Source organism: Cannabis sativa, chromosome 1 (genome assembly GCF_029168945.1).
Source record: "Cannabis sativa cultivar Pink pepper isolate KNU-18-1 chromosome 1, ASM2916894v1, whole genome shotgun sequence".
Classification (NCBI taxonomy): domain Eukaryota; kingdom Viridiplantae; phylum Streptophyta; class Magnoliopsida; order Rosales; family Cannabaceae; genus Cannabis; species Cannabis sativa.
This window is the reverse complement of record NC_083601.1, coordinates 4,257,534-4,271,395: the sequence shown is the minus strand read 5'-3', so window position 1 is coordinate 4,271,395 and position 13,862 is coordinate 4,257,534. Positions and strand designations below refer to the sequence as shown.

The window sequence follows — 13,862 nt, the reverse complement described above, 5'->3', positions numbered from 1 at the left end:
ACTTATATTTGGGTTAATTTTTACAATCAAGTTTAATAAAAATTAATGTTAAATTAACCACACTATATTTAATATTTTGCCATACAATTGGAATTGGCCTAAGTATTGATAAGAATAAAGGTTGCAGATTGGATAATTTACATTATGTAAGTTTAAAATTTTAATCTAATGCTTTGTTTAATTCACATAGAATAAATTAATTTTATTATTCTTTTTTTTGTTGAATTAGTTTTTGAGAATTTTGTCTTATAAAATTCTCCATGTGTTTTTTTGGATAAAATATTCTCAATGATATATATATATATATATATATATTAATAAATATATTATTAGAAGATAAAATTTATAATATCTAACTTATTTTTATTAATAAATAATATTAATTTATCGTTTATTTTTTTTTTCAATAAACTTTAAATTTTTATTTTGATTAAATATTTTCTCTTAGACCAATCATGCTGCTACGAGTTTTCTTTTGCTAAGAGATGTTTATTGTTGGATTTTTTTTTGTTTCCGCTAAAATTATTGTAAGAGTGGGGTGTTTTTATTAGATTTACTAAATCTTTGTTATCTATATTTTCTAATTTATGTCTACAACATATAATGCAAATTGGTAATATTACAACACACTAAATAGAAAATAAAATTAGATTTTTTTTTAAAATTAATTTTTTTTGACTCTCAACAATAATATTAATTATTATATTAAAAAAATCCAAATTGTTTAGGCAAGTTATTGCTTTAAAAAACATATATTAAATCCTAAAAGAGAACCAACAGAAAACCGAAATTAGCATTTTTTGGCGCCATGCAATGAAATTTGAGCATAATATCTGTAAAGTTTTGATTGATTAGGCTAAAACAACCACGAAAAATAACAAGCATGAAAGAAGTGTTTGGCAATTGCTTATTCTCTCATCTCATTTACACAAATTATATTTTACGCGACCATATATCCTAAAAATAACTAACAAACAGCCAATAATATTCTATATTTTATAAAATAAATAAATTAATAAATAAATATTCTATTAATATAAATATGAAGAAAATGAAAAATAAATTAAAATTGGGAGAGGAACAGAGAATTGGTCTCAGAAAATTCAAAGACGGAGAACAGCCTCCTTCTCTCTCTCCTTAGACTCCAAAATTAGGGTTTGGTTTTTCCAATTTGTCTTCTTTTAAGGGGTTTCCTTTCTCCTTTCCTCTCTATCTACACCTTCATTACTATAAATTTGTACATACTGTAGCTAAGTTTCTCTTCACTTCACTTTCCTTTATTACTTTAATTAAATTCTTTTTCCCTTTCTGGTAGGGAGTTTGTATCATATTTAGGGCTCTTTAGAAACTCAGAACCAAAATTCGTGGGTCTCTGACAAACACTGTTGAGTCTTTGTTTTAACTCTAGAATTGCTAGATTTTTTTTTTTTAATTTTTATGAAAAATTAAAGTAAAAAAAAAAAAACAAAGAAGAAGAAAAACTGGGTCTTGAAAGAAATTCGATATATTTATAGCCAAAAGTTTATTCGGGTATTTCGGGAATTCGGTATTGATCGTGATTATTTCTGTGTTTATTTTTGGAAACCAATTGGGTTTTTGAATAGAAATTGGCGTGGCTTTTTGGAATTAGCCTAAAGGTTTTGTGTAGATCTGAGGCTTTAATTTTTTGAAGAAGAATCGAAGAAAGCCATGTCGGTCCCGACAATAGCACTTTACGCTAGTCCGCCGAGCAGTGTGTGCTCGACGACGCATCCTTGCCAAATCAATGGTCATATCACTCATGATTTCGAGTTAAGCTCTCGATCTTCAACGTCTGCGTCGACTGCATCCACGTCTCAGAAGCCAGTCGTTGGCGGGCTTTCGTGTATGTTTTCTTCTCACTCGGTGAAGCATGCTTCGTCATCGTCGAGTTTCTCGGGTGGAGGAGAAGAATTGGGTTCTCTATGGCATGATAGAAGCGAAGAATTGAGTAGCTCTTTTCGCTATTCCTCGAGTAAAATTAATGGGGTTTCTTTGAGTAATGATCACAGCCCGGTCTCGGTGTTTCAGGGCCCGATTTCGTATAACAGTAGCGGGGTTACTGGGTCCGCTAGAAGCCCGCCGATGAGGATTTCCCGCGAAAAGATTAGTAGTGGGGAAACGAATTCTCAGAACTCATTTGGCTTTTCTAACGGGTTTGTGAGGGGAGCCTTGGGATCGTCATGTGTAGATTATGATTCGAGGAGTGTCGGAATCGGAGGGGATGATTTGGATGTGGGTTCATCAGCTGCGCTTTTGGACGAATTAACATTCAATATAGAGGATGGGTTTACGGAAAGTAATTCCGAGCCTTACGCCAAAGATTTGCTTCTGGATGCACAGTTGCGGCACAAGATATTCCACGATGAATTTGTTGTGAAGGCCTTTCACGAGGTCGAAAAAGCCCATAAAGGGCAGGTTAGTTTGATTTCAATGTCATGAAATTTCTTCCATTTTAGGATATTGGTTGTGTTTGTTGATTAATTTTGTATTTGCATTGTTTGGTTTGTTGTGTTGTAGGTGCGATTGAGTGGCGATCCATATTTGCAGCATTGTGTGGAAACAGCGGTGATGCTGGCATTGATTGGTGCTAATTCCACAGTAGTTGCTGCAGGGCTTTTACATGATACGCTTGATGATTCTTCTATGACTTATGATGATATTCGCAGGGCATTTGGATCAGGGGTTGCTGATTTAGTTGGAGGAGTAAGCATCTGAATCTTCAGAACTCGTTTGTTAATCATTGTGTGAATATTTATTGTGATATAGCTTTTTGAGAGAAATTATGTTGGAATTACTGTGTTTTTCTTGTTTGCCTGTTTCTTTCTAGAGAAAATATGTTTTCAAGGCTTCTTTGTTTTCCCTTATAGCGTCTGATCTGTGCAACTGCCAATTGTTTTTAGGTATCTAAGCTAAGTCAGTTGAGTAAGCTTGCGCGTGATAACAATACAGCTAGTAAGAAAATAGAAGCAGATCGTCTACATACTATGTTTCTTGCAATGGAAGATGCAAGAGCTGTCCTCATTAAATTGGCAGATCGACTACATAACATGATGACACTGGATGCACTTCCCTATGAGAAACAGCAGAGATTTGCAAAGGAGACTTTGGAGATTTTTGTTCCATTGGCAAACCGTTTAGGAATCTCTACTTGGAAGGAGCAACTTGAAAATTTATGCTTCAAACACCTTAACCCGGATCAGCACGAAGAGCTATCCTCTAAGCTTCTCGAGTCTTTTGATGAGACAATGATTATTTCCGCCACAAAGAAACTAGAGAAATCTCTCAAGGATAATGCCATTTCTTACCATTATATCTCGGGCCGGCATAAGAGCTTGTATAGCATCTATGCAAAAATGTTGAAGTGCGTAGCCTCTACCTCTCTTGAACACAACTAGAATTTGGATGTTTTAGGGGTGACATTGATTGTATACTTTCGTTAATTTTTATTTAACGAATGGTTCTTGCTTTAATCTGCAGGAAGAAGCTTAACATGGATGAAATTCATGATATTCACGGGCTGCGTTTGATTGTTGAAAAAGAGGAAGACTGTTACAAGGCATTGGAAGTTGTTCACAGACTATGGTCTGAGGTGCCTGAAAAGTTCAAAGACTACATAACTAAACCCAAGTTTAATGGGTATGACACCCTTGAAGCTAGCACTATGTTTATTAACAAGGCTTCTTTATTTCTATGAAGTTTCTAACTGTTGTTTTATAATGTTTAGGTACCGATCTCTTCACACAGTAGTTATGGGTGAAGGAACGGTTCCACTTGAAGTCCAAATCCGAACGAAAGAGATGCATTTGCAAGCAGAGTTTGGATTTGCAGCTCATTGGCGATACAAAGAAGGTGACTGTAAGCACTCTTCTTTCGTGCTTCAGATGGTCGAGTGGGCCCGATGGGTTGTTACTTGGCAGTGCGAGGCAATGAGCAGAGATCAGTCATGCATTGATTATCCCGATTCAGTCAAACCACCATGCTCGTTCCCTTCTCATAATGAGGATTGCCCATATTTTTACAAACCTCACTGTGGGTCTGATGGTCTGGTTTTTGTCATCATAATCGAGAATGAGAAGGTTAGCTTCAGAATCTTGAACCATCTGAGTTGCTCCATCTTATAAAGATGTTCAAAATTTAGAACTTGGTTTCACAGTTCCATCTTTTAGTTTCTAACGATGTATGTATGTTGTTTTGTTTAAAATGACTGCAGATGTCAGTGCAGGAGGTTCCAGCAAACTCAACAATTATGGATCTTTTGGAAACATCTGGTCGGGGGAGCTTGAGATGGTCCCCATATGGGTTCCCATTGAAGGAAGAACTGAGGCCAAGACTGAACCATAAGCCTGTTAGTGATCCAATGTCCAAGCTGAATATGGGAGATGTGGTAGAGCTCACTCCGGCTATACCACACAAGTCTCTGACTGAGTACAGAGAAGAGATCCAACGAATGTACGACCGTGGCTTGACGGTATCAAGTACAGGACCAGTATCAAGTACAGGGCCATCTTCAAGTAGCATGCCTGCCTGGAGAAGTTGACCTTTTGTGTTCTATTCCACAATATCTATATAGTATATTTACTTTAGCATCATTTGTTATTCATGTACATAAATGAAACCCAAAAAAATGTAAAAAAAAAACTGTAAAAAAAAGGAAAAAAAAACACAGCTTCACTGTTCTGTTATTTTTAGTAGCTAACTGGATCAAAGATGACACCCAAATGTTTATTCCTGATCTCCTACTCGGGACTTGGGAGTACATCATCTCTCTTACATTTCTTACTTCCATTCTAATGAAATTGAGGTTGCCACTACGTGCAAGCTTTTAATGTCTTTCGAGATTATGTGATACTTTTGTTGTCTAGCTTAGTTTTGTTTCGTCAAGTTAAGTTTTCTTTTAGAAAAGATGTTATTGCCTCTACACCATGTTATAGTTTTCTTTATCCCTCAAAATTCTTGAAGTGTAACTTCAAGTTCAGTTCGAGAATTAATTTCAATAGCTTTCTCAAGACAATATTTTTTGAAACTCTTCGGTTCATACTATAGTATCAAATTTAACACCATGATGCCATGTCAAGGAATATTGTTAAACAAAGTATCAAACATTGAAACATGAAGATACCAAACTCAAGAGACTTCATATCGAGCTAACGGTTTTACCATAATCGAATGTAGTACCATGAGCAATCTAAAAGGGAAGACAGGATCCTACTTACACGAGCTACTTCCAAGTCTCAAAGAGCATTTCATTATTCAAGGACAAACCAGAGATAACACATAAGTAAAACAACAAACACTGGGTTACCTCTTATTCGAGAAGAGATATTAAGAGTGAAAATTGAACAAAATATAAAATGAATGGTCTTAATATTTACAATATCTAACTGAATCAGATTTACGTCCTAAGTACAAACAAATAGACCCTAATAAAACACCCTAGCTGGGAGATGAGACCCTAGAGCACAAGTTCACCAATTTTCACCACTGATCAAATTTTTATTTTAAGAATTTAAATGGAAGCATGCATAATGTTAGAATATCAATTTTTATTCTAAATTTAGTATCGATGTTGATACTATGATACCTTGTATTGGAGACGTAATGTACTGTTAAACGAATCAAATGAATACAAATCAACATTTGGTAATAACATCTTTCACACGGCTATGAGAATTGATATTTGTTTCACCTCATTTTACACGTTAGAGTTGTTTCAAAACATTTAAACTAACTAATCAACCTAATGGGTTTTGTTTTTTGGTACAGGAAAGGAGACTCACACCCACATATATGTCGTTTTGTGCTCTTGGGATGGTGCTTCATCAATAATATATAGGTTTACCTTTCTAGCTAGCCAGCAATTGACCTTGCCAATGAAATCTTGTTTGGGGTGGAGACAAAGAGCGGTCAAAATAATCAGCTTTCCCATTATTTACAGTTTACACCATACACGTAATCCTCTACAGTCAAACTCAAAGAAAAATCAACTTTACGAAATACAGTTTAGAATCATATATACCAAGCTAAATAGAGCCTAAAAACATGACTAGTTTAATAATTAAACCAATCAATCATCAATATATATATGGCAAGACTATGGTAGGACCTAACAAAAGTTCTTTACTGGTAGAGAAGTTTTTTTGACCATTAATTTTAGATCATATAGTTATTATGATGTAAGGTGTATACTCTTATGATACTGCTTATATACAATCAAAACTTTATTCATATTATAATAATATTTAAAAATATATTTATTCTAAAACATAAAATAATATTAGTAAATTAAAAAAATTATTTATTTTAATTTAAATTATTATTATTTTTTTAAAACTTAATTAGAATTATTTTTATATAGGTATTTATTTTTAAAAAATTATTTTAATTATGAAGTTTGTTATCAATTTTTTTATACTAATAATTAACTATAATAAAATTAATTACTTAAGTATTTTTGCCACCAATTTATTTACATACATAGTTCTACCATAATTATCTTTTAAGTTAATTTACTTTAATATTTTTTATAAAATTTTGTATTTATATTTTTATTTGAAATATTTTATTATTATTTTTATCAAGAAAGATAATTTCTATTAATTAAATCGAGCCAATTACATCCACAAGGAGATTTCTCTTCAAAAGATAAACTTACAAATCTTATACATTTTTAAGAACAATTTTTTATGATGCTACTATCTATACAACTCGAATTTATACATTTTTTTTCATTATATACAAATTTCTATTAAGCCAAATGTCATAAATTGCACCTACTAACACATTCCGAATATTAAGAGTAGTTTTTTTTTTTTTTTTTTTTTAATATTAAGCTTTGTTTTTAATAATAGGGTGTAATTATCATTTTATGGGGTGCAAATATAACTCTCCAAACTTAAAGTATGGTATTCTAATTTTTTTTACAAAACTATGCATAAAAACAGCCCATAAAAATATAAACAAAACAAAGAGAAAATTACATTGTATACCCATTTTACTTAATCTGTCTTAATTTTTATATTTATTTTCATATTCTTTAAGATATACCTATTTTTATAGATGATGTCCTCATTATACTCCTTTAAGTTAATGTAAATTATGTGCTAGACTTAAGTAGAGGGTGAGGGTATATTGACCAACTCACTCACAAAAGTGTGTACATTTTAATAAAATATAATATGAGGGTATTTTTATTAATGGATACAAAAAATAGGTATTCCTCAACTTATTTCCAAAACAAAAAGTCCATACACCATTAGCATTATTTAAGGAAAATTTACATGGTATACTAACTTTTGTTATTTTTTTTACAAAAGTACTGCCAGACGGTATTTTTTACTGTGTTTTTTTTATAAGTTTCATACTGCAGTATACTGTGTTAGGTTTTCACTGTTGTTCTACTTGTGTTTTTTAGTTATTCTACTGTTGTTTTGAGTTATTCTGTTTTGTGTTCTACTGGTATTTTATAAAAACACAGTATTTTTGAAAAAAATTTCATGTGACAGTATTTTTGTAAAAGTTAACCCAAATTTTAGTATTTTTGTAAGTTTTCCTTATTTAATTATGCCATAAGAAAGTATACCCTTAAATTTTTCCCATAATTCATGTAATTTTTACTTAAAAATAAGGTGTCAAGTGTAAACTTCTCCATATTATATGTTAAGTGAGCTATATTTTCACTTTGCATCTCCATTGGTAACTTTTAGGTTTATGAAAATTTTATTTTATGTTGATAAATATTAAATAAACTGAGTAATCTAAAAGAAAATATCACTATTCAAATCACAAGGAAAAACTAAATTTATTGCGATTATGTGCTAAACTACTAAATATTCCAATATAATCACTACTAAATATTATTGAAAATTTAAGTAGTACACTTATTAATGGGTGTTCTGATAGATTTTCTTATCTATTTTGATATCTAAAAAAGTTTTTTAGTCAATTTTTTGTTTTGTAATCATGTACGTTGTAGCTATTTAAAATTACCTGTAAATTTTTAGAAAATTCCGAATAACTTACAATGTCGAAATAAAGTTTAAACAATTACTTGTCACACGCATAAGAAAAATAGTCGTATGTGTAACAAAATATTTAAATCTTATTTTCAGCATTGTAAACTATATATTCAAAATTTTTTGAAAATTTACAAGTGGTTCTAAATAACTATATGTACACAATCATGAAAAAAAAAATTAGACTAAAAAATCTCTTAATGCTAAAACAGATAAGAGGCTACCGGGATAGCCTTTTAAAGGCTTTAAACATACCCTATATTATTTATTTATTGTTTTGATTAAATTTTTTTATTTTTTTTTATTTTTGATATAATAATAAAAATATATTAAAATAAATATAGTATATTAGTTATTAGCATCAGTTAAGCTTTATTTTCAAAAAAAAAAAAATAAATAAAAAAATAGTGAAGCTAGCTTTGTTTGAAAAATCGTCAATGAACCCAGTAATTATATATATTTCATAATACATAAAAGTATTGGGTGACTATTCAATAGTTACATTTTTATTGTAACTATATGGTTACATTTTTCTTTAACCTGTAATAGCAGGTTACTAATAGGTAGACTTTCCCTTTTTAAATTTAATTAATTATAATTAACTATTTTCTTAAAATAATTAATTAAATAGTAGACATTCCTTTTTTTTAGAATTATTTAATTATAATTAACTATTTTCTTAAAATAATTCATTAAATATTTAACAAGATCTCTTTTAGCAATTAATATTTATATTTAAATCCTTACTTGAATTATTTTAATAATTAAGCCATTTAATTATAATATTTACAATAAAATTTATTTTTTTTTACAAAAATTAAACTTTCTTTTGACACAAATTAAAATTCTCTTCTTATAATAAATTTTTAAATAATTAATTATTTTGTTACAATTATATGAACTAAGTATGAGGCCTCAAGCTAATCAATCGATAACAAGTGTAGCCATTTTTTTTTCTAAAAAATCCTTCAACTTATTTCATTTTTTAACTTTTAAATATTTAAATAAAAAAATTAAATAATTAAGTGTAATAATTTAAAATTAAGATTACATGTATAATAAAATTTAAATTATGAAATTATATGTGTATAACTTTAAATTATAAAAAGTTTGGCTATAAAATTTTAAATAATTTAAGTATAAAAAAATAAATTGCTAAAAGATCCTTATATAGTAATAAATTGCAAAAAATTAATTAATAATTATAATTAATTTAATTTTAAAATATAATTAATCTTTGTTGCCCCTGATTTCGCCCAATATACGTGGACCAACCGGACAGGGACACGTGGGTTAGATAATTTATAAATATTTGCTAAGTCTTTGTATGCCACCAGGAAACATCCTGGACATAGGTCCCGGAGGAGGCACCCAGAGTGCAAGGTGCTCCGGAAGCTCGCATAGCATAAAGCCTCTCCGTGAGGTGTCAGGATTCTCCTGAGCAATCAAGTCGCATTAAATGCTGTATGGGAGGAAGCGTGTTGGGACTGCAACACGCAATAAAGTCTGACGACACAACCTCCAACCAGCAGCGCCACAGTAATGATCATTTAAGTCTAGCGACGGCTACACTGCGAAGAGTCACATCAATCACAAGGCAAAAAGGACATTCTTCATAAAAACCCTACAGCACCTAGGGATTTGACCATGCATTACTCATGGTATATTCATTGGGAATACCCAACTTTATGGATACTTACAGATACACTTGTAAGAGCACTTCTAGGGATTACCCCACCAAAACACTATAAATACCCCCTCAAAGCTCATTAAATGGGATCGAGAATCTTGGGCTGCATATGAGCAAGAAGAGAAAATACTCACCAAGAACATTCTCTGTATTTATAAGGGTGACATTCTCCCAAGTATAAAATCTGTATTAAATACATCCATAAATAACAAAGACTCGTGGACTAAGGCTCATTAACGCCCCAACCATGTAAAAATCCTCCTCTCACTTTCTTACAGCTCAATAGTATAATCATATTTTATTGGTTGCCGAAAACCTCGGTCAACATTTTGGTGCTTTCATTGAGAGCTGAAGAAAGCTGCTACGAAACAAGCATTTGACTTCACAAAAATGGTGAAGACAAGATGTACTCGTCAGCCTCGCCCTCTGGAAGACGCTCAAGACCCAAACGAGGAAGATGTAGCCTCAAGAGCAACAAAGGAGTCCGAGGAAGAAGAAATAGTCCCCGATGATGACTACGAGGGAAACCTCGACGAATATGCCTATGACGAAGGTAGTTACTCAGAACTGGTGCTTCTTAGACAAAAAGCTATCGATCACGAAGCCGAGATCGAAGCTCAGAAAGCGCAAAACCAGAAAATGCAGGAAGTGATGCTGGCCATGCAAAAAGCCATGGAAGCAGCTGGCATTCACGTGCACCCCAAGGCAATGACCGCTGGACTCAACAAGGAGCCAGCGACATCTTCGCCTAATTCCCAGCAGCAGAAATCTAGGGAGCCTAGCCCTATAAGATATCTTGCTGAGGGGAATCAAACAAAAAACCCTACTTCTACCCCTGGGCGAAAGAAAAAGGTGCAGGATCCGCGAAGGGTCCGCTCAGATTTCCCTAAAGGGAAAGGTCCGCAGAGGGGCAAGCCTCAAAAAGGGAGTCTTGGCCCTCAGGATCGAGGGGACCGGAAAAGCGTTTTTGTACACCAGGAACCCGGGGGTAGAGGGAGAAGAGGACAGAGATGTCCTCCCGTTGATTTGAGAAACCAAATCAATGGGAACCAAGGTGACCTTCGGGATCACCTTGACCAAAAAAGATACGGGCCCGTGGTTTCCTCGGGTACGTTAAATGAAGGAATTATGGCGGAACTCGCCATACTCCGAAAAGACATTGCCCGAGTCTCCCGGAGGCAGAAGGGAGACGACTCTAATTTGGATAGCGAGGATCGAGAGCCATGTGCCAAGCACATCCTAGAGGCGGAGCTCCCTAAAAACTTCAAGATGCCCGAAATGGCAGCATATACCGGGAACTCCGATCCCAGCGACCACCTGTCACGGTTCAACCGTGTCATGACGGTCATGAGGGTCAGCAACGACGCCAAGTGTTTGTGCTTCCCACTCACTCTAAGTGGGTCCGCGGAGGAATGGTTCAAAAAACTGGAACCAGGATCCGTGGGCTGTTGGAACAAGCTACAGACCAACTTCCGGAGACAGTTTGTCGCCGCAAGAAAGGTCAACCTGGAGGTCAGTGCCTTGACTAATATCAAGCAACTGCCCACCGAGACCTTGAAAAATTACATCAAGAGGTTCCGAGAGGAAGCCTCGAAAACCAAGAAGGTTGATGACGGACAACAGCTTGCACTTCTCCAAGCAGGAATCCGTACTGGGACTCCTTTCTGGAATGAGTTACAGCAAGAAGGGGCTGCTAGCCTCCAGGACTTCCAGAAGAGAGTCCAAAAGTATATCAACCTCGAAGAAGCCCAAATCGTGGCTTATGGGGGCTACTACCCCACCGGAATAGCAGGGTTTATGCCCGGAGTATCGCCCTCGGGTACTGCCCCGACTGTTTCCCCACAAACAAGTGGTATACAGTTCTCTGCTACCCCCGGTATAGCCAGGGCCAAGCTTTGGCACCAGCATCTTCTCATTTTGGCAACCCGTCCGGAGTAAATGGGCAAGCTCCTTCACATTCTGCTCCGGCTGCTAGCTTAACAGGCCCTTCCCAGGGATCAAGGAGTAAAAGGTCCCCCAAAGGCAGCACCCGGACGGGAGAGAAGCGCCAGAAAAAGGGGTACACCCCCCAATATACTGAATACACGGAGCTATCGGACTCCCAAGAACGCGTGTACTTTGCCACTAGGCAAAATACACACTACCGGAGACCACAGCCGTTGTACAAAGACAGCTCCCAGAGAGATCCGAGCAAAAGATGCGAGTACCACAACGACATTGGTCATAGCACCAATGAATGTAAGAATCTCAAAGACGAGATCGAAAATCTAATCCGATTGGGCCACCTCTATGAGTGGATCAAGAATAGGTTGCCCCACCTCAATCCGGGTCAGGTGGCTGGGGGTATGCCTCCGGGAACACCAGGGGGTACAACAGGAGTATTGGCTCCAGCTGCTCCCGCAGGTGACGCCCAGCATATCCCCGGACTGCCGCCCCGGCCTAATGGACGGGTAGCCATGATCTCCGGAGGTCCCCATATCGGAGGGAATACTCGCAAGGAGCGAAAGCGATACGCCGGGGCCGCAAAACACAACGAGATATGGGAAGTTACTCAACTCCCAGCTCAAAGGCCTCGGCTGATGGACCAACCCATCACATTCATGGAAGAAGACGCCAAGACGGTGCGCTTCCCTCATCACGACCCGTTGGTCATAGAGACCCCCATCGCGAATAAGGTGGTGGCCAGAGTCTTAATTGACAATGGGAGTTCCGTGAACTTGCTCTTCAAAGAAGCCTTCACCGCGATAGGCTTGACAGATCGTGACCTCTCGCCTAGTGGATCCCAGCTCACAGGGTTTAACGGGACGACACTTATCCCAATGGGAAAAGTGAGGCTCCCGGTCACCCTGTGCCCGGACACTCCCCAGAGCACATTCAAATACTGCACCTTCGTGGTGGTGGACTGTCCGATAGCCTACAACGCGATCCTCGGCCGACCGGCCCTAGTAGACTTTGGCGCAGTCACTTCAAACTGACATCTGTGCCTAAAGTTCCCTACCCAGGAGGCCGGAGTCGGGACTGTAAGGGGAAATCAGGGGGAAGCAAGGCAATGTTATAATGTTGCAACCCACCTGCCCGTACTTATGGTCCGGGAGTCCGCTGAGCCAGAGATGGCTGAAGAGGACGAGTTGGACCCTCGTGTAGGGTCCGAAAGAATCGTGGAACCAATGGAGGACGTCAAAGAAATATCAGTGTGCGACGTCGACTCCACCAAAGTACTCCGGTTAGGGAAAAACCTTGACCAGGAGGAAAAAGACAAAATAATAAAAACACTGAAGGGCGCCATCGACATCTTTGCATGGCGCCAAGAAGACATGACTGGCATAAGCCCTCATGTCATCACACATGTACTCAATGTCAACCCAGACATGCCTCCTGTCTAGCAAAAGAGACGCCCGCTCGACTCGGTGAAAGCCGAAGCTCTAGAGAAAGAGGTGGACAAACTTTTGACTAACGACATGATCCGCGACGTGTACTATCCGGAGTGGCTGGCCAATCCGGTCCTGGTGCCCAAGCCAAATGGAACTTGGCGAGTTTGTATAGACTTCACCGATCTAAACAAAGCTTGTCCAAAGGACTGTTTCCCGCTGCCCAGGATCGACCAAATGGTAGATGCCACTTCCGGATTCAAGCTGTTATCCTTCATGGACGCCTATGCTGGGTACAATCAAATAAAAATGCATACGGCAGACCAGGAGTGCACTAGCTTCAGGACCGACAAGGGGGTATACTGCTACCTAGTCATGCCTTTCGGACTGAAAAACGCCGGAGCAACCTATCAAAGAATGGTTAACCGGATGTTTAAAGGCCTCCTGGGGCGAAACATGGAGGTGTACGTGGACAACATGCTCGTCAAATCCAAAGCATGCAGCAGCCATGCAAGCGACTTAGAAGAATGCTTTGAAGTTGTCCGGAGATACGGCATGAAACTCAACCCAAAGAAATGCACCTTCGGGGTCAAATCAGGAAAGTTCCTGGGTTTCATAGTCAGCCAAAGGGGGATTGAAGCAAATCCGGAAAAAATCCAGGCCCTCCTGAATATGCCATCCCCCAAGAAGCATAAAGATGTGCAGAGCTTGACCGGAAAGGTAGCTGCATTGAGCCGTTTTATCTCACGGTCCACGGACAAGTGCATACCC

At 36.7% G+C, this 13,862-nt stretch overlaps 1 protein-coding gene across 1 annotated transcript; it reads left to right on the top strand.

Moving 5' to 3' along the window:
* The first annotated feature begins 1,049 nt into the window (after positions 1–1,049).
* On the top strand, positions 1,050–4,851 carry LOC115705163 (probable GTP diphosphokinase RSH2, chloroplastic). The gene is made up of 6 exons (XM_030632410.2): positions 1,050–2,436; positions 2,539–2,724; positions 2,922–3,382; positions 3,499–3,657; positions 3,746–4,097; positions 4,232–4,851. Exons 1-6 carry the CDS (start codon positions 1,690–1,692, stop codon positions 4,556–4,558), a joined length of 2,232 nt encoding a protein of 743 aa, XP_030488270.2. The 5' UTR covers positions 1,050–1,689; the 3' UTR covers positions 4,559–4,851.
* The last annotated feature ends 9,011 nt before the right edge of the window (positions 4,852–13,862 follow it).

Excerpts from the sequence above, each read along its gene's own strand:
- LOC115705163 (XM_030632410.2), top strand. The coding sequence starts at position 1,690 with ATGTCGGTCCCGACAATAGCACTTTACGCTAGTCCGCCGAGCAGTGTG. Across the intron at positions 2,437-2,538 it reads AAAAAGCCCATAAAGGGCAG|GTGCGATTGAGTGGCGATCC; the intron begins GTTAGTTTGATT and ends GTTGTGTTGTAG. Across the intron at positions 3,383-3,498 it reads ATCTATGCAAAAATGTTGAA|GAAGAAGCTTAACATGGATG; the intron begins GTGCGTAGCCTC and ends TTTAATCTGCAG.